The sequence below is a fragment of the Chaetodon auriga genome, chromosome 22 (genome assembly GCF_051107435.1).
Source record: "Chaetodon auriga isolate fChaAug3 chromosome 22, fChaAug3.hap1, whole genome shotgun sequence".
NCBI lineage: Eukaryota > Metazoa > Chordata > Actinopteri > Chaetodontiformes > Chaetodontidae > Chaetodon > Chaetodon auriga.
Window position 1 is genome coordinate 5,610,456 of NC_135095.1, and position 19,935 is coordinate 5,630,390.

Below are 19,935 nucleotides of genomic sequence, written 5' to 3' on the forward strand. Positions count from 1 at the left end.
TGGACTTGTTATGTTGGAATCTTGCCAGGCAATGTCTGAAAAGTCAGGTGAACAGACAATTACAGGACATTACACCTTTCATTCTGTTTACTCCCTTGTGTCCTATAGTAACCCCTTTCCCACTAGTTCCACCACCGATCCTCCCTGCCTACTCACTCACCTGCTTCCCGTTTCCCCTAATCAGCCTGATAGTATATATACTGGTTCAGCTCTGCTACTACTCCACCACATTCACTAGTTTGCATCTACTCTAGCTTTGCCTGTCCACTGTTTGGTCTGACTAGGCTCTTGGGGGTTATAGTGAGGGTCCTGTCTGCCAATGGAATCAAAACCAGTCTCCAGCAGTGTTTACCTGAATGATTGCCTTGTTCATGAGTGTGATAAAACAAGCTGACAGGCAGTATACACAGGTAGATAAGATCCATTGCAACAACATTCAGACCTAGAACCTGAAAGACACACAAGGTTCAGACACAGGGTTAGGTCAGGTTCAAGTTTCTGAAAATAATGGCGTGTTGTAAAGAAATACCATGTTAATTTTGATTAATTCCAGAAAAAAAATAAATCAACACACATGAATCGCACTCTGTGATGCCCCTTGACCCCATAAATTACCTTAAATTACCTAGGAGCAGGTTGGGAGCACTGCACCTACCTGTGAGGCCGATAGTGATTTCTTCTCCCGCAGAAAAAGACAAAGCAGGGCAGTGTTAGCCACCACCCCTACGATCAGGATGAAAATGTCATTGACAAACCAGATGTCATTCCACCCTACTTCACAAGCGTTCATCAAAATATTTTCAAGTGGCTTGGTGGTCTCCTTGGACATGTTGCTGAAAATCTCAAGAGGAGAGGCTGGCTTGCTGGAAATCTCTCATGCGGTGTCACACCGAAACAAATCCTGCCAAGTCAAAGAGAGTGATGATCATTAGCTTCATCCTGTGTCAGACACTTATGGAATGTACGAGGAGGTGCACTAAGCTCTACATCACTGACTCATTACTTATGAGTCCTGTCTGAAAATATGGAAAATTGCACGTCTTTAAATCTTACTCGCGCTGTTGTTTCTTCCTGTCTTGCATTAGGCCCTTGAACACTTTGAGAGGCTTATTCATGGAAGTAGAAGAGGCTTTGGGCACATTTAGAATTATCAATATTGTGGCGCGTCCCTGCTGAGTTTTGAGGGTATTTTCAGACTTTCAGCAGATGCTCTCAGTGGCTCATTTGCACCACAAAGGTGCTATAAGTGCAGTAATTACAGTGTTCTTTTGTGGAAAGAGATGCTGCTATTCAGTTCTTTAAATTGCATTTTTCAGCACTACAGATGTTTTGAGAAGGAGGCATAAATCTCAAAACCTGGAAAAAATACAATCAGCTACCACTACAAGTAAGCGAGGAAACATGTTTTGTTGTTATTTGGGTGAACTGACCCTTTAAGTTATCTTAGTTAAACAAGCCCACTCATTTCAAATTGGCCTCTCTGTAGCAGCGTCTTATGCATTTTTTTTTTTAGTCGAGTTTTGAAAGTTTTTACTTTAAGCTGTTAAGGTGTGAAAAGCTTAAGCTAAGCACAAAACTCAAACGTACCTCTTTGCAGGTCTTCTTTCTCCTCTCCTCTCATTTGCAGCCACTTTTAGTCGCTTCTTGCTTGCATGCAAATATACATTTACAACAATCTATAGAGCAGACCAAACAAATGAGCAGGTTTTGATTTTCCACTCTTGAGCGCAAAGATGCCATCTTTGCAGTACAGGTGATTTCCATTGCTTGCAGTCTGTACGCTGCCTGATTTTACTGCCAGTTTTCCTTTGCATGCAGATCGTGCTCATGGTCACTCAGTGGAATGAGCGCTCACCTATGACCAACGCCTATGATGTCCATCCCTCTTATTTAATCAAAGGCTGTAACTTCAAGCTGTAAAATTGTATCTGATGAATTTCATGCATTTATTTGTGTCTATTTGTGTGTTTTTCAAAAGAAATCAGTGCAAAATTGATAATGCATGAATGCATGATGCTCAGATTGACTTCGGCCTGGATTTAATGAAAAATTTCCATTTGATAGAAAATGCTACCTTCCCATGAATGTGACTGGACCAAACTTTCAAATTTTAAATGATCCCCACCAAACTGCACCACTGCAGCTTTGCCACATATTTCAATTTACCATATTTTTTAAAACCATACTGTTTGCAGCAGAAACTGAGCAGAAGCCATCTTTTATTTAGGTGTTATTAAAGTCCAGTGTGAACAGACAAACCACTCCATCTTCCTCCTGCGTCATTGTCGCTCTGCAGGCAAATGAGGTCATCTCCTCATTTTCAACTGTCATGACACTATGATGAATTAGGTCTCTTTTCTCTCCTTCCTTCATCTATTTCTTTCCTTCCTTCATCTATTTTTCCTCTTCTTCCTCTTTTCTGCCAAAATAGCACACACTGAAATCACCCAGTGTGATCTGTTCAACTAAACAAAAGTCTCTTTATTCAGCTTTTATGGCAGTCTTATTATTATACAACAGAGTTTAATAATAACAGTAAGAGAAACACATTTAGGACCGTCCAGTCCAAACTGTTTATGCCCACCCCCCCTTCAAAAATGTAAAGTGCAGATTTGTTAGTGTGTCTACTCAAGTCTTCCTATTAAAAATAAAGAAAACCCCCACAGCAAGAGAGTAAACCGACTACAACATTAAAGGGGCTGTTGGGCAGATGATGATTAAAAATGCATGTACATACACCAAGCAAATAATAAAGGTTAATTATCCATTTAAAAATAATGACATTTGGAGCAAAATCCACATTTGCTGCACAACTGCAGCCAAAGCTAAGAGAATTCAAGTGATTCAGAATTCATAGGTCGACATGGTTCAGAAGTTTCTCTCCCTCCCTGCTTGAACTTTACATATCAGTGCATTTCTGTGCAGTTTGCAGTGCAGCGAAGACAAAACAGCGGCCAGAATCACACAAGAGCTTTTCTTGAAATTGACAATCAATTTTGCACGGCTGTCTGCGATAAACAACTTATTGTTTCAACCTTTAGGGCTCAAACCAGACATAAAGGCATTCAAGTTGTGATAATTATTATTTGACCCAGGTCTAATTTCCAGTCTGCGTCCAGTTCTGCGCCTTCCACGTGTTCCTAAATCCATCAGGGGCCCTGAATGATTTTGACAGAAAACCAGCCAAACTGCCATGACCATAAAACAAGCTTTTGTCATCAATAATTATGTGACAGAATGAGTTGCTTCAGAACAGACAGAGAAAAAGAAACAAACACAGACAAAAATATTAAGTTTAGTTAACAAGTTTCGTGAGAAAGGATCAATTGAAAGCGACCGCTGCATTATTAAATCCATACAAACAGCAGAAAATGGGCTGCATTCAGTAGCTGCAGCCTTTAATCACAGTGTGTTTGCTACCCATAAATCCCTATCGCTGGTCTATTTTCTCCACACAGTGCAGGGAAATTCCAGGACATATTAACAAGAGCTGTAAAGTGACCCAAAACCTTTCATTACATCACATGTGAGATTTCAGAAGTTCATGTTAAGCCTTTAGTTTTAAAGCAAATATATATATATTTATATATACATATGCTGTATATATCTGTCTGGGTTACTTTATGTGGACCTCAGGAAGGCTGATAAGGATCCTTTTCCTAACAATAAACTATTTAAAAAATTAACACTGCTGAAAGATTTGAGCTGCCTAAACAGTGGCGGCCGCACTCCTTCCTGAACCTTCATCGCAGGTTATTCTTTCACAAACGTCACACTTTAAAGTCAAATGTCCTGTGTTCCCTTGTTTACCGGCTACTTGAAGTTTTCTTGTAATTTCTGACGGCTAAAAGAAATCAAGACTTTCTCCAAAGAACTCCTCCTGCAGAGAGTGCAGCAGCAGAGGTTCAGTAAGAGTGAAGGAAAAGTTCCAGTGTTCAGTTCTTGTTGAGTCCAGAATGCAGGAGAAGTTCAGCGAGCATGCAGTAACAGGGGGAGCCTCAACACCGGCTGCATCTCCATTTGTACACCCTCTTTTCATGTCCGCTTCAGGACACGGAAAGTGGAAGACATAGCTACTGCCACGGCCGCTGTGGTGTTGGGTTGGGGTTGGGGTAGATAGGCGCCGGTGTTGGGTAGGCGGGCACGGCTGTGTTGGGGTTGGGCGGGTACGTCGGGGTAGGATACTGCGCCATTAGGTGAGGTTGGCTGTGGGCGGTTGTGTGGGCGGGTGAGGACGCAGCGGAGGAGGAGGAGGGGAGGTGGAGGTAGAGGGGGGCAGATGGAGCAGAAGGGGCAGAGGGCGCTGTCGGAGTCGGGACCCTCTGCAGGACGACGTGCGGGTAAAGCTGAGACTCAGAGCGGTAGAGTCCTGGCATGGAGGCCTTCAGCAAACTCTCCTGACTCCTGAAAGACAGAGCGAGAAAACACAGAATTATTTATCCTATTCATAGCCTGATCATATACTTTTGTATGATATGTCCTTGCATGATGATATTTGGTTCTCCGTGATGTGAGTGCTGCCAGTTTACCTCTGGTATCCTCTGTTCTCGTATCCACTGAGTCCTCCAGTCAGATAGAGGGGGCTGTCGGGAGCCAGGCGGGGGTTCATCCTCTGGGAGAGATGGAAGATCTTGGGAGGAGGGAAAGCTTCCCACTCACCCTCTTCTCGCTCCAACCAACACTCGCTGCGACGGGCCGAGCGCTTCTCTCTGCGCCTGAGGAAGGGAGAACCAATTCAGCTCGGCAGTCCTCATAAAGCAGGGGGAAAGTCAGAGAACAGGGGGTTACTGCACATCGAGGGACCCCTCTCTCCAGCCCTACCTGCTCCGTCCCTCCTTCTTGGCTCGGTCCCTACTGGATCGTTCCTGCAGGCAGCAGATGAGGAAGGACAGGGACATGGCGAGGATGACGATGCCACTCACCACTGAAGCCAACACAGCCACTCTCAGACCGCGGTCCTCAGGTCTGGGGATGGCTGTGGGGGAGAATGACATTTAAAAAGATGTATTTTATCAGCAGATCTGCAGGAAGTGACTGTCAAGTGGTCAACAGTGGCCCCTGCGTTTGCAGTATTATGACCTTGATGCCTGTACCAACAACATTCCTGGGTGGTGACACGTTTTCCGTCAGCAGTTGTTGGTCCGCCAGAGAGGGTGGGTGGCGCTATTGCAACAGACTCCCTCTCATTTGTGTGTGAAGTGTACTTTCTTAGTCAGCTAGCATAGCAAGTAAATGGTTACTATGACTGACCACGGAAAGATCAGTGACTGCAATGAAACACACGTTTGGATCTCTAGAAATGAAGTTTAAAAAAAACACCTGCAATTACCACTTATCACCATAGGTGGCACCAAAGAGAGCAAAATGGAAATCTGAGATTGTTACTTAAAACACAAAAGGAGTAACATCATGTCTCGCCTCCTGACTGAACAATTTACAAATTTTAGCAATAGAAAGAAAATTCCAACATCTTAAAAAACAACCATTTGTGTACTTTTCATTTATCGCTCTAATAAACTCTTGGATAGATAAAAATAGTTTTCAGTACATTTGACCTTTTCTCTGCTATTTTCTCTCTCCGGTCAGCAAGAGGTTGATTTCCCACGATATGTTTACATTTTGAGAGGAAAAGTGAGGCATGTTCCCTGAGCATGATAAAGTGTCGTGCACCGGCAGTGCTTTACATGCAAGCTGCACCCACATTTCATGCATAGCGAGATGTGAGAAATGAGAACTAGACCAACCATTGGAATGGAGCAGCTCATACTGAATGCAGGGGGAAACTAGTCGCTGCTGTGAACTAAAAAACTCACTTACGAAAACCGCTCATTTGGAACATGAGTAATTGCAAAGTGAAGCTGAAAATCTGCTTGATTTTCCAAATAAACCTGCTTAAACCTCCTTACCCTCACAGACGGGCAGGTAGTTGCTCCACTGCGGCTTGCCGTTCCTGACATTGCAGTAGATTTTGTCGCTGCCGACCAGCTGGTATCCCTCTCTGCACCAGAAGGCCAACACGCTGCCGATGGACACGCCTGTCCCACTCTCGACATAGAAGGAACCGCGACGTGGTGGCAGGACGGGGACGCAGGACAGACCTGAGGAGAGAGGAGACGCAGCAGAAAGTCACTTCACTGATCAAAGAGAGACACATAAATATGGAAGATTCATGAGAGCTACTCAGTTTTATACAAAATGCTCCTGAAATGATATAGTTTAAAATGTTGGAAAATACATTTTCACTTTCTTGCCAAGAGTCAGATGTAAGGATTGATCTTACTATCTGTTTTTAGGAAGTAGTGACTGTCTTAGTGTTTTTTATTTTTGGGCAGAACCAGGCTAGCTACTTCCCTCAGTCTTCATGCTAAGCTAAGCTAACAGGTTGCCAGCTGTAGCCTCATATTTAGCATGGAGGCATGAGCGTGGTATCGATCTTCTCAGCTGACTCTCAGCAAGAAAGAAAACGGTTCCAATAGTTTTTTCAACATTTTCCGGGATCTCTGTGTGTTTGCCTATAATCTGTGAGTTTTGTTTTTTTTTTTAAATAATCTGTGGAGTTTTTTGAATTTTATCACTCTTTCCTTTGTCAAAAACCTGCCCTTTCTCCCTGCTTCATTTAATTTTGGTCACATCCTGGACTCTAAATTGACCGTTGCTGGATTATGACACCTCTGTAAACAGGCCTCATGTAGAATCTGAACCACTCATAACATTTACATCTATCTCACTCCACTGTAACTATTGGAATTTTTTTTATCTGTGTTGAAAATGTGAACTTTATCAACTCTAAAAGCCCCTCTTCCATTGTCTCCGTTCGCCTCTTTCTACTCCTCTCTCCCACACTTGTTTCTCTGCCTTCTCTCTTTCTCCCTCCTGTTTCTTGTCAAACACAGACACAGCTTAGTCCAGAGCATCTCTGTTCAATGCTGAGAGCCTGAGATTAGCAGTTACACTGGATAGACGGACAGAGAGAGAGAGACGGAGAGCGGTAGAGACAGAGAGTACTATTTTTATCTTCCTCATGCTACAATACGCAAATACATCTGAGGTCTCGTGATGCAGCAGCTATTGTAAGACTGTGCTGCAGGGATTTTTTGAGCCACTCAGGAAATCTCATGTAAACCTACAGCGTCGCTAGTTGCTCAAAAACATCCCTCAAAGGATCTTAATCAAAGAGAAAATAAGCGTGATTTTACTTCAGCACCACAGCACATGATGACCACATGATATCTGCAGTAGGCTTATTGATCAGTGCTGATGACTCAGCGATTACTTGTGATGACAAAGGATAGCTGCCCAATAAGAACTACACAAACCCCATCTGTCTTTATTATAGGAGGAAGTGCAATGCATGTATTGAGTGATTTGGTGAGGTACATTTTCACTTGAATCAGTGACAGAAGCGGGCGATCACCAAATCAAATTACACCATATAAAGATCATGCTACTGTGTGTGAAAATCAGTTGTTTACCTCTTAGGAGTTGGATGATAATTCTCTGTGGGTCTGTCACTAAGAGCCACCTTACACATGACACAAAACCATTTTTTTCCATTGTTAAAATAAAAATCATGATTAGCGCAGCTTTAAAAGAGCTTTTGATTTTAAAAGAAACGTAGAAAAGATAATTAAAGCATGGTGTTATGTTTGCCAATATGATGTTTTAATGAGTAGCAGCCAGAGGGGCACGTGATGCTGCAGTTTGCTGTGTCAGTATTAGTGTAAGCTCTCTCTCTCTTTGTGTGTGTGTGTGTGTGTGTGTGTGTGGAGAGAGAGAGAAAGAGAGATGTCATCCCACTGTAAGACCCTGTGAACATGCAAGCTGCTCTCCGCTGATTAGGAGCGACAGATGGGAGGATTTCTGCAGCAGTAGACACAGAGAGGGAGAGGATCCCGTGATCCTGTGTGAAGATGACAGCATCCCCTTCGACACACACACACACACACACACACACACACACACACACACACACACACGCATAAACACACACGAACGCACATCAAGGCACACACACCAAACACGTGCGCAACGGGTACAGTGCAGTGAAACAAGGACAAGCTGACTTCTTAAAGGGGAAACTAAAAGCCATCCTGTTTCCCTTAAGAGACCTTTTACCGATGCTACCACTGTGTGTGTGTGTGTGTGTGTGTGTGTGTGTGTGTGTGTGTGTGTGTATGTGGGTATTTGGTGACTTCCAGCTTATTCAAAAGCTCAGAAAGTGTCCGATTGCTACAAGATTCTGTTCAAAACTTCTCTCTTGAAACACATCATTAATTTTTTTTCCACACGTTTGGCTTTTGCTCGAGCAAAGACTTGCAGAGAAACCCAGATCCAAGCTTCAAACCATCAGAAACGCAGGTCTGAATGTTACTTCATTTGTTTGAATAGAATGAATGAAGTTAACTGGGGAATAAAATAGCTAGATTTGGAAAACAATGCCAGTCTCCCGTCTTTGTTTGCAGTGTGAGGAGACTGTTGCCGCTTGAAAATGAAACATCATTTGCGTTTGAGAGATGTGAATCTCTTGGTGAAAGAATACTCAGGACTGAAATTAGCATTTCAATGAATCCAATATGATATTGTTTAATTAAACTGAGGTGCTTTTAATTATCATCTGAGATTCATCTGGCAAGTTTATCAGACCTCATTACAGTAGCAGGAGCTGCGGCACAATGATCTGTCGCTAAGACTCACACGTGGCACAGAGCAACACAGTTATCTGTTTACTGACCACATGGGGATATCGATCATGATCAAGTTCACGGCAAGGTTAATAAACTTTCAGTGTCATTTTCAGTGGGACTTCATTGGGCTTTATAGCATTGCTTGTTATATCTACAGGAGAATTAGTAAACAGTATCCCAATAAGAGCAAATCTTAAATTTAATTTGGCTGCACAGGCTGTTATTTGCTGCCATGATAATACTGAGATAATGACACAAACTCATGCTGTAGCTGTTTGTCATAACTTCGATGTTTGGTGCTGCAGTGTCCTATGGGTAATTTGAACTTTTGCAGTGAATTGAGGTGTATGTTACTCACTGTGGTTTCATCACGACCATCCTTATAAATGATTTTATGTTAATATCAGTGTATGACCTTGTTATCAGCCATTAACAGGAGTTAGCTCATTACCTAAGGTATATACAGTACGTACTCTGGAAACTTACACAAAGTCATAGGACTTAAATCTTGAATGCACCTCCTAAGCTTCCTCACACACACATACACACACACACACACACAAACCCGCCTGCCAAAGAAAAGCCTTTAACTCAATAAAGGCGGATAAAATATTGAACATATTACGTGACAGTCTGTGTTTTAAGATTCTGGCTGAGGTGCTTTTTTTTTTTTGCTGGCTGTTGCCACGCCACAGCAGGAAACTTGTCCCCATCCCTACAAACCCCAAGACGCAGAGGTAACACCCGCCTCCCCGTGAGTTGACATACAGTGAACAGAGGACAGGAACAATGACACCAGTGTGGAGTGAACAAACAGAACACCGTGCAGTGCAGCCCAGCATCCATACAAAACATGTTCACTTTGCTGTGTTGTTCACTTTTCTTGACTTCAGTTTGGATGCAAGTAAAGCGTGTTTGTGTGCATGTGTGTGTGTGTGTGTCTGGAATCTGTACTGATGCCCAGGATGTGTGTGTTTCACACACACAGAGAGGACACTACATCAGTTCTGTGTGTGTATGTGTGTGTTGACTCTCTGCTCTGTTTGCTCTTTCATGTTGGTTCGGCGCCATTCAGAAAGCTTCTCTGTCATCGTGGAAACTGTGGGTTGCCAGTCAAAGTGTTCAGCTGCCAGTTGGGCTCTAATACACTTCTGGACACCCAAACCTGGCAACCTGACGCCGGCGACCAAGCATCCACTCTGCTGCATTCTTCTCGAAAACCTTCCCCGCTTGCCTCTGTCAGGGAAGCACTCGGAATAGTTTGTGATTAAATAAAGATTAGGCTCTCTGCATTAAAGATTCACACACATACACGTTCACATGCACAGAATGGGTGAACAGAACAAATACACACTCGCTAGATGCACCCATGTCAGACACATCCATGACATAATGCCAGCGTTCCCTGCCCAAACACACATATTTGTTAGGACCTTTAGTCACTCACTTATTTTTCTACTACATAAACCCCAAATTTAAGACCTCACCCTATAAAGTGATCATTAATGCCTCACCCCAATCAAAAAATACCAAGAAGTGCTTTGCACCCGAATATTCCTTTAAAGAAAGCTGAACCATCAGCCTCCCTTACTTTAGCTGGTGCGGAGACACAAAATCTCACTTTAAATAACATTCAAGTCTTTGTTCTTTTGCCACGCTGGTGGCCAGATGACAAATCTTGATTAGATGGAAAGATTGTAATCCTCCAACATTTGAACAATGGAATAGGGATATGCTGTATTTTATTAAATTGGAGAAGATTAGGTACACTGTTAGGGGGTAAGCTGACAAGCCCACATTGATATGACACTCATTTCTTGTGCTGTTGATGCGCAAGGCTCTGATAAATTTATGACTGAGTCAAATCTTTGCTGTACCGTCTCTGTATGTAACCAGGAGTGTCTCTCATATGTGTTAGTGCTCACAATTAAGATTATTTTACATTATTTGTACGTTTTAGTTTCCTTGCTTAGTTTAACTTGTATATCCTCTAAATGTTATCACTGGTGGCGGGAGCGGGGGAAAATTTATCAGTCCAAATGTGTTTCTCCAGTGAATAGTCAAAGTGGCAGTGCTCCACGGGTTTAGTATTGGACTTTCATAAAGTCAGAGGACAGATTAGACAAGGAATGGTCCAAATCTGTGCACAGAAGAAGCTGAGATACCGGTATCCAGACCTGGAGTCTTATGTCAGTCAAGCTCCACTGGATCACACTTCCCATAATGCAACTTTGTGTTAGACTCTCCCTGTCTGTCTCAGTCCATGGCCATAGTTAGCTACCCACCAATTAGGCTAATTTTGATGTGTAAAATGAGTGGAGTGCCCCTTTAAGTACAGTGTAGATCATATATTTTTTGTTATTGCTGCACAATGGAAAGGATGAACAGATCTCAGTATTTTGAAGCAGTGTCAATTCATTTTTCCGGCCACTTGGGGGCAGCAAAACAGACTCTAAAAACAACATTGCCATATTATCACATATTAACACGCGGTTGATTCAGTAAACATGTTAGCAAACAGTTGCTTATTTGCACATCCAGTTGGCAGATAGAGCAACATTATCATTCATTTAGAGTTTGTCTACATGAATGATAATCTGTCTGTGTTTCTGGCCATCCAACAAATCTCAGTCCTACTTTATATCACTCTCCTTTTAGCTCTGTTTGGGTCCCCACCAACTCTTGAGGGAAATATTTGATTCTTTACCTGCAAAATTCTCCTGATCTCACCTATTGGCTAACTTTGCCTGCTTGGTGCTGAGACTCAACCAAAACAATGAACTGAAAGATGTTGAAACGGTAATTCTCCACAGGTTCCCCACTATAACAAGCCTGTTCCACGTCACGCATCATTTGATCCATTGTTAAAATTAAAGTTTTGATTAGTGCAGCTTTAATGCTCGCATCTCTGGAGTTGATGTGCTAAATGAGCCATCGTCTATGCGTTTTCTGCGTACTCACAAAGTCTATTTTTAGTTAATATGAGTGATCTGTTTTAACATCAGCTCAGCAACAACAGCAGTAGACTGTCTGCTCTCTTTCAGTAAAGAAGGAAACACAGCAAAGTCAGAAACGGAGAATGAAATTAGAAAAAGATAAACCCTGCAACTGGAAGTTAGACGTCAGCTCAGCAGACTGAGGGAAAGACTCTCCCTCCTCCATGCTTGGTCAGTTTTCCCTGGATAAACAACGGTTAAAAATAAACTCCATCTGAGTCAGACTTTACCAGACGCTAAAAGTCTCAGCTGAAGTTAATGAAAGATGGCATTCTTGGCTGATGGCTGAGTAGCTTCATCTCGTTCCCCCTTGTGTTCCTGTCTGATTCTTCTCCTTCCCGAGTGTTTTTTTGGTCCCTTTGCTCCAGCTGCTCCAGCTGTATGTCATCTGCCCTCAAACAAACATCATGCCTCTCTGTTCTCTCCATCGGCGTATCTATTTCTGTGGCACCTCACTGATGCGTGGTATCAGAACAGATTACCTAATCCCCCCGGCTCTCGTTCCGCTTGCATAGTGTGTGTGTGTGTGTGTGTGTGTGTGTGTGTGTGTTTGCGCAAACACATAAAGACATGCATGTTTGCTTCAGCCATGCACTTATGCTTGTATCCAGTGAGTCCCAAATGCTTAGCAGACTGAAATGAAGTGACATATGTATAGGGCTTATTTTTTGGTTGAGACTTTATGCTGACAACATGCAGAACCCAGAGGTAGAAGCTGAAAGGTAAGCAAGGTCTCCTTTGGCAGCTTTGACAGAATCTGACTGAGGATAATCTGTCCAGGTAAAAAGAGCAGGAACAATAGGCCTAATTTAGAGCTACAGACATCACTGATTGACTGGTTAACCTCACTGACATGCCAGAGGGGACTAATGCTGCTCTCAAATCTTCAGAGAATAGACTTGGCTGAGGCCAGATGTTCAACGGATGCCATAAAAACCAAAAAATAAATTCTTGGCACAGAAAAACTAGCACATTTGAACTGAAAGCCTTCATCAAAGTTACATGTCAAAGGCACACAAGCTCTTAAATTCCACTTTCTTTTCTTGCGTGTTCAGCCACAGTGGATGTCACTTTGTTCCAAATGGGAAAAGGCAACGAAAACTCACTCTGACATTCTGGAAAAGTAGGAAGTGAAATGAGAAATATACCGAGAAGTATCACTTCCAAAACCCCATTATTACTAGAGGAAATTGGAAATGACAGAGCAAGAGCATTTGATGGATTGATTTCTTTTTTTTTTGGGACATTTCGTAGCATTTTGTGCTCGTAGCAGGCTAGCTGTTTCCCCATTTCCAGTCTTTGTGCTAAGCTATGCTCACTGGCTGCTGGCTTCAGCTACATTTCTACTGTACAGAAGTGACAGAATGATGTGAGACATGAGAGGCATATCGGTAATAAAGAAAACAAGTGTATATCCCAAACTGTCAAATTATTGTTTTCATTGATGAGGCTAAGCTTCACACTGTGCCAAAAACAGATTCGATGAGATTTTTGGAGGTGTTTGTCTTTGCTGCCTGCTTCACTTTCATTCCTACAACCATTTAGTCGTTGCCATTCAGCTTCAACTGTCAGGCCAGAGAGGGAAGGCTCATTTCAGGCAGGGACTTTGTTCAGTAAGCGGTGCTAGTTTTAAGCCGTGGGAAGGTAATAATGAAGTTGAGCCACTGCCAGCAGCCATATTGGATTGACAGGCAAGAAGACAGAAAGAACTCTTTGTCTGAAGCCAGTAGGGCTCAGGAGTGACGATAGCGTGTGTCGATGACAGAAATACCCCTGGCACTGAGAGTGCGTATACGTATGTGCGTGCTCTTGACTGTACATGTACAGTATGTGCCCCCAGAGAAGTTCCTCTTATGGGTCATGTGTGTGTTTGCAGACGTCTACATCCCGCCTGTGCTTAAGTTGTTTGCGAAGGTGCTGCTGCTTTCCCAAAAGAAACCTTTGAGAATTAAGACGATTATAATTCAAAAGTCTTACAAGATACTAATCTGGCTCTTTTGTATATGAGAACAGGATCAAATTGTTTTGCAGCACAAGTGAAGCGAAGGCAGATTTCTAGTATGGCTCCCACTACAATCGCAAAAAAAAAAAAAAAAAACCTCAAATAGACAGAAGTAATTGGCTTCAGAATACACAGGACTCTCCCTGCCACCGGTAAGTGTGTGCATCTGTATTCCTGGGTGTTTAGCGTGTCATTAACAGGATTTCTTGCGCTAGAAATAGCCTGGAATAGACAAAGGTAATTGGCTTTGCCCGTCAGTTAATCAGATTAAAGGCATTGTAACATTTCACATTTACATTGGGGGTATTTAGCCGACGATCGTATTTAAAGACACTTAATAAGCAGCTTATTGTCATCGTGTGGTAGGTGCTGCATCTAAAACTGAACATTTGTGTTTGTTTTTGTTCAGGAAAATGGATTCTTTTCAAAATTTTTGTCGCTTGGAGCTCCAAGGTCTTGGTTGTGGTCTCTGAGGTTTTAGTTACTCACCATAATTCTCCTGTGCTTCCTTTTGGTTGGAATATAAGAGACAAGTAGAGCTTGTACCTTCAGACACCAAGGGACTATCTCAGAGACCTCTGCATAAAGTCTGTATAGTGAGCATTTTTGGACAGAAAGGCTAAAGACAGAATGTCATCACAGAGAAAATAATAGCACAGACGGTAAGGATTGACTGTCAACCCCTGCTTGGCCAGATTAAGAGCCAGACTACCTGCTAAGTAACTGATATAGGCATCAATGCGGGATTAACACTAACATTAACTCTCACACACTCTGTTGAGGTTAATAGGTTGTGTTACCGTGTTAATGTTAAGGCTTACTGCTTTTCTAAGGCTGAAATAAGCGCTGCTCATCAGCGGCCAGATCCTCCTGATGGGAAGTCAACTACACCGCTGCAGCTTCTCATTCTCACCACCAACTCCGTCTGCAACCAGCTAGTCTGACTCTGATTTTAGGTGAAAAAAATCTGGCAAAAAATGGCAGACAACAGCACATTTTTAATAACACAGATTTTTCTCCATTGCTCATTCTGACCTTACTTTGTTCATTAGTCTGTGATGTTCAATACACAACAAGAGTTCATTTGTTGCCTCCCTGCACCTGCCTCATTTACTTCTTGTTCCTGCTTTCATACATTTCGTAAAATTGGACCTCAAGAGATATCACTTGCGGGCTTGTTGCATCAAGTTGTTATTTTTTTGCTTCTATTGTCTATTATTTTAAATAACTCCGAGTTCTTAGCTGTGTGAGTTGGCTCTAGGGATGGCACTGGTCAGTCCACCGCTTTGGACCAGGCTGAAATGACTTGACAACTACTGGATGGATTAATGCGCCCCAGATGATAAATCCTAATGACTTTGGCAGCCCCCGACTATTCATCTACTGCTACCATGAGGTTAACATTTACGGTTTTTGAATAAATGTTTCAACAACTATTGGGTGAATTGCAGTGAAATTCTGTACAGACATTCATGTTTCCATGAGAAGCGTACTTTGGTTATGAATGTATTGTAGTGCATGCTGCATGAAAGCTTTGCATAATGTAAGATATGGCAGAGCAAGACATACTACACCAATGTGAGATCACAATGGGTCACTATATCCGGTTGTGTGGTGATACAGTTACATGAGCATAACACAAAACTGGAGTTTCAGAGGCGATCAAAACACAGGTTACAAGTATGTAAATGCAGTCTAACGTGAAAGGTGGAGTACCTGAGGATGACTTAATCAATAGCAGGACTCTGATCGATTTATTTCCAGGAAGAGCCAGCAGCAAGGATTCCTGGATGAGCTGAATAATGAGTCACGGCCTGTATTGATGGAGCCTGAAAGCTCCGGTTTGATCCAGCGCTCCAAGGCTCTGTACGCTAAACCTGCACCACCAGTATTATTGATTTTAAAAGCAGACTCGGTAAGCAGATGTAGGGAATGAGAAGACTTTCAGATTGTGTTTCCCCTGTCGAATATATCACTTCCAGTTGACCTCTGACCTCTCTGTGATATACAAGCTTTGCAAACTTCAATGAATGAATCCAAAAAACGGATTCAGGTATTGGTTTAAACAACAGTAGATGTGGCCTTTTTGAGGTTTTACACATTTTGTGCTGTCCGCTCTCTACATTAATACATACCCAACATGCAATCAGCAAAGTATCGCTACAGCGCAGTGAAATATACGGCTGGACCCATGGACACTGCATGTTTTCACTTATGTGGAAATTAACCAAACTGTTTGTTTGGTTAATGTCAGCCAATCGATTCATGGCTGAAATACCTAACAGAAATGGAGCTTAACCAGCAGCTAAAAGGTAAAAATGGTTGAAAGGTAATGGTGAAGTGGTTCAAATGTCTCACTTTTGCACCAGCAGGCTAGCATGCATGCAAACTGAACTGAAACAACCCAAACACTGGCAATCCAACAGAGTATAAATAAAGTGCTCTAACAAAATCTACTTTTAGATACGTAACAGTGTTAAATTAGACTTCTAGTGTAATTCAAATCATTTCAAATTAGCACATTTGGAACGTAGTGGGTGGTGCGATGAAGCTGTGTTTGGGTTCATCTAATAGACCTAGACTAGAAAAAAACTGCTATTAAAAACCTCTTCCAGCTTTATCTTCCTGTCCTCTTTGTGAGTGTGATGGTACAAAAGCCTTCTATATTTAACTGGATTTATTTTTTGTCCAATAAATGACAACTGAGGCCGGTTTTATGCTCGAAAAGCTCAAAGTAAAATGGCTTAAATGTCCAAACAGTATTGCTGCTGTAATCCAGACCTGCAGGAAAGAGTCAAATAGGCTATGGTGCGAAACAGTAAACAAAACGAGGGCCTTTTATCTGTTAATGCTAGAGGGAATAAGTGGTTTATACTGTCATACACACACACGCACACTCACTCACACACATTGATATTAATCACACCTCCAGGATTTACGGTTTTTGGAAGCTCTCTCACATAAAAGCTCGGGTGTGACGTAATTCGTGCATGTGGTGCGATGTGGCAGGCCAGCTGATCACCTGTGTGCGCTTTTGTGTGCATATGTGTGTGTGTGTGTGTGTGTGTGTGTTATTAAAGTATAAAGTGCTTATTCCTGCTCTGTCAGACAGAGCTGCCGTTATGAAACGAGCAACTGTGTTGTTTATTCTCTAAACCCTTAAGAAGATTGGTGTAGTTTGGGCCGAGTGTGTCCATTTCCAATGCCTGTGTGTGTGTGCGTATGTGTGTATTCTGAGTGTATTAGGCACGTGAGGTTTGCATTTTGTCATCGGCAGTCGGCTATTTATGCATACACGTGAGTGAGAAGAAGGGGCGGGCGAGGGACATAAGAATAAATGGTGGAAAATGAAAGAGAGAAGGAGAGAGAGAGAGAGTGAAAGGAAACAAAAGAGGAAAGAAGTGAAGGACCCTCAGAGGGAATAAAAAAATGGAAAAACAAGGAGAGAGGAACAAAGTGGCAAAGGGAGAAAAAACAAAAGGAGAGACACAAATGAGAGAGAGGCTGCAGAAAATAAACAGGAGAGAGACATATAGACAGAGAGAGAGAGAGAGAGAGAGAGAGGGAATGGACAGAGCGAGTGGAGGAGAAGAGAAAGGCAGCTCATGCTCCAGTGGAGATGAAGTCATGCGAGCGGCGCTGCAGTTTTCTCTTCAGGCTGAGCTGCTCCAGCCTGGACATAACGAACTGTCTTTAACTGCATCACCTGCCGCCTCACACACACACACACACGCGCATGCAGCCACACAAAAACAGGCTAAAAGTGCTCATTTGCTTGTATGCGGTCACACTTCTGTAATTGCAGACAAGAGCACAGAAAAAGAATCACACATGTAGTGACACTCAGGCTTTTGCTTCTGTGCTTGTATAAATGCGTGATATGTGGACATAATACATAAGAATACAGTCCCTCCGACGAGCTCTTCCAAAAATGTTCCCACTCTCATAGAGAACACACACACTACATACACATACCCCTACACATACATGCGCACATGCATGCACTCACACTGACAAACCTGCACATGCATGTGAAACTACAACCACACTCACATGCAGATTTACCATTGATCAAAAAGCAAAACAGAGCCAGTGCGGACTCACAGATAAACACACACACGCACACACACATTGCAGGACATGTTTACTTGGCCACTTAAAACTCGATAAGTTTCCAGAGGTAGATCAACAAGTCTTTTCTAGTTTTGAGAATACTTTTTCACGGCATGTGGATAAAAAAAAAAAAAAAACAGAGTGGAGGTTTCTCAGAGCAAGTAAGTCTCCTCTTGGATGAGAGCTCAAGCAAAAAACTGCAAAGCAGCTTCCAACCAGTCCATGAAAAAAGCTACTTTTGTAGACTTGTTTTTGGATAAAATGTCATGTTTTTTTGTTTAAGTATTGGCAGCACAGTATGTACTGTATATACCTGTATACACACTGCTTCCTGTGGTTAGGATTATGGCGAGGCTCAGTTAGTAGTATCACAGAGGATACTTGGGGTTTAAGCCAAGTTCAGGTTCAGATTAAGGTAATGAGAAACACACATCAGTTGAGAAACAGGCTTCAATACAGCAGTTTACAGTTTCAAGAACTTTGCAGGTCTTCTTTGGATTAATTCCGGATTTCCATACATCCCAATTTCTGTCGGTTTTACTGCCATCGCTCAGATAACAAGACAGCTGCTGGTTTTACACAGTTAACCATAGCTATATTTATATTTATATATCTAAATCTAGATGCTATGGAATTAAAAGTTTTGGTACTGGCAATCAAAGTGTAGTCTGTGACCATGATGTGAACTCTTGCATTGGCAATTTTGCCAGAATTTCCAAAGAAAAGCTTTCTGGTCCAAACAACAGTCCAAAATCCAGAGATTCAGCTTACAATCACAGACGACTGAGAAAACTTAGAATATTCACATTTGAGAAGTTGAAACCAATGAATTTATGTCACTGTTTTTCAATTTGACATGAGGTGCTTCAAAGAAAGAGTTGGGTCCAAACTCTTCCTTTGAAGCATCACTAAACCTCACACTGACGGGAATCAAAGGTGAGTGACCGACGGACTCACCTGTGTAGTTGCTGGTGGTGCTCTGAGTCGGCGTGTCTGTCAGAGTCTGTGTTTCCGCCTGTGTCTGGGCTTCAGTCTGCAGGTCTGGCTGCAGCTGGATCGCCGTGCCGGTCCAGTTCTCCGGCAGCGACGTGGCAGCGGTGCTCTGCAAGTCCTCCGGGCTCAGCGTGGAGCCTCTGGCCAGGACCAGAGCACAGAGCAGGGGGCACAGCAGCATCCAGAGGCGGGTGCCTGTGCTTTGAGTGTGTCCCACTTCTGGAGACATGAGGTCAGGCAGCGATGAAGAAGAACTCTGTGAGTGGAAAGAAGAGTCACAGCCTCATGGTTAGGCTCTCTGATTGGACCAGTATGAGGTGGAAGGAGTCCTTGGAGGAAAGTTTGACGCTTCCCTTTCCTTCTTTTCTGTCTTCCTCCTCTGCTCTCCCCCTCCTCTCCACTTCCCTCCTCTTCTCTTACTTCCTTCTTAGTCCTCTTATTTTTTCTTCTCGTCTGTCCTCCTCTTCTTCTTCTTCTCTCTTCACTCCCTGGGTGGAGAGAGGAAAACCCCCTCTGTGTTTCTGCTCATGATGCTGCCGAGCTGCGAGGAGGTACGACAGAGAAAGAGGGGAAGTGAGGGAGTGTGTGTGCTCATGTACGCATGTGTGTGTATATGTGGTAGATCCAGCTGTAATCTGCTTGCTCTCGGCTCACTTGCTGCTGTTTCCTCTCCAGCCCTCTCCTCTCTGTCCCTCAGCTCGTTCACTCGTGCTCACACTGCTCTCTCTCTCTCTCTCTCTCTCTCTCTCTCTCCCCCTCTCTCTCTGATCTCCAGCTGGGCTGGACTGAGCTCTTGCATAACAGTAACTCATTCGCTGAGCTGTGCTGAGCTGTAACTCATGCAGCCTTAAGTCCTGATATTCCTGGTTGCAGCTCTGCCCCTCTCACCGCTTTGCCCTCTCACTCTGCAGTTTTTTCAGTGTATCGACTGTATACATAGCTGAAGGTTTCTCTTTTACTTTTACTGGAAAACCACTTACAGTGATCAGCACTTGCTTTTGGATAGATCACAAACTGCAGGTTAGCTTTTGACCTTCAGTTCAACACAGTAACAAGCAGGAGAGGAAACAGAACACAAAAAAATAACATCAGTGTGTGGCTGCAACATAAGACACAAGCACCTCCAGCGAAAAACCCAGTGTACTGT

General features: G+C 42.9%; 1 protein-coding gene across 2 annotated transcripts in view; it reads right to left on the minus strand.

The window, feature by feature from the left end:
• Window positions 1-2,456: 2,456 nt before the first annotated feature.
• The window catches only part of LOC143314806 (uncharacterized), a 29,295-nt gene continuing 11,816 nt past the window's right edge, over window positions 2,457-19,935 (minus strand). The window contains exons 2-6 of one of the 2 annotated variants that reach the window (XM_076722007.1): window positions 18,753-19,329; window positions 5,907-6,098; window positions 4,822-4,975; window positions 4,530-4,715; window positions 2,457-4,404 (exon numbers count right to left, since the gene is read on the minus strand). In XM_076722007.1, the coding sequence (XP_076578122.1) occupies window positions 4,074-4,404; window positions 4,530-4,715; window positions 4,822-4,975; window positions 5,907-6,098; window positions 18,753-19,017 (1,128 nt within the window). In that variant the 5' untranslated portion in view covers window positions 19,018-19,329 and the 3' untranslated portion in view covers window positions 2,457-4,073. Of the gene's footprint in view, window positions 4,405-4,529; window positions 4,716-4,821; window positions 4,976-5,906; window positions 6,099-18,752; window positions 19,477-19,935 lie in introns of those variants that run through there. The other variant, XM_076722008.1, reaches the window with a different exon arrangement.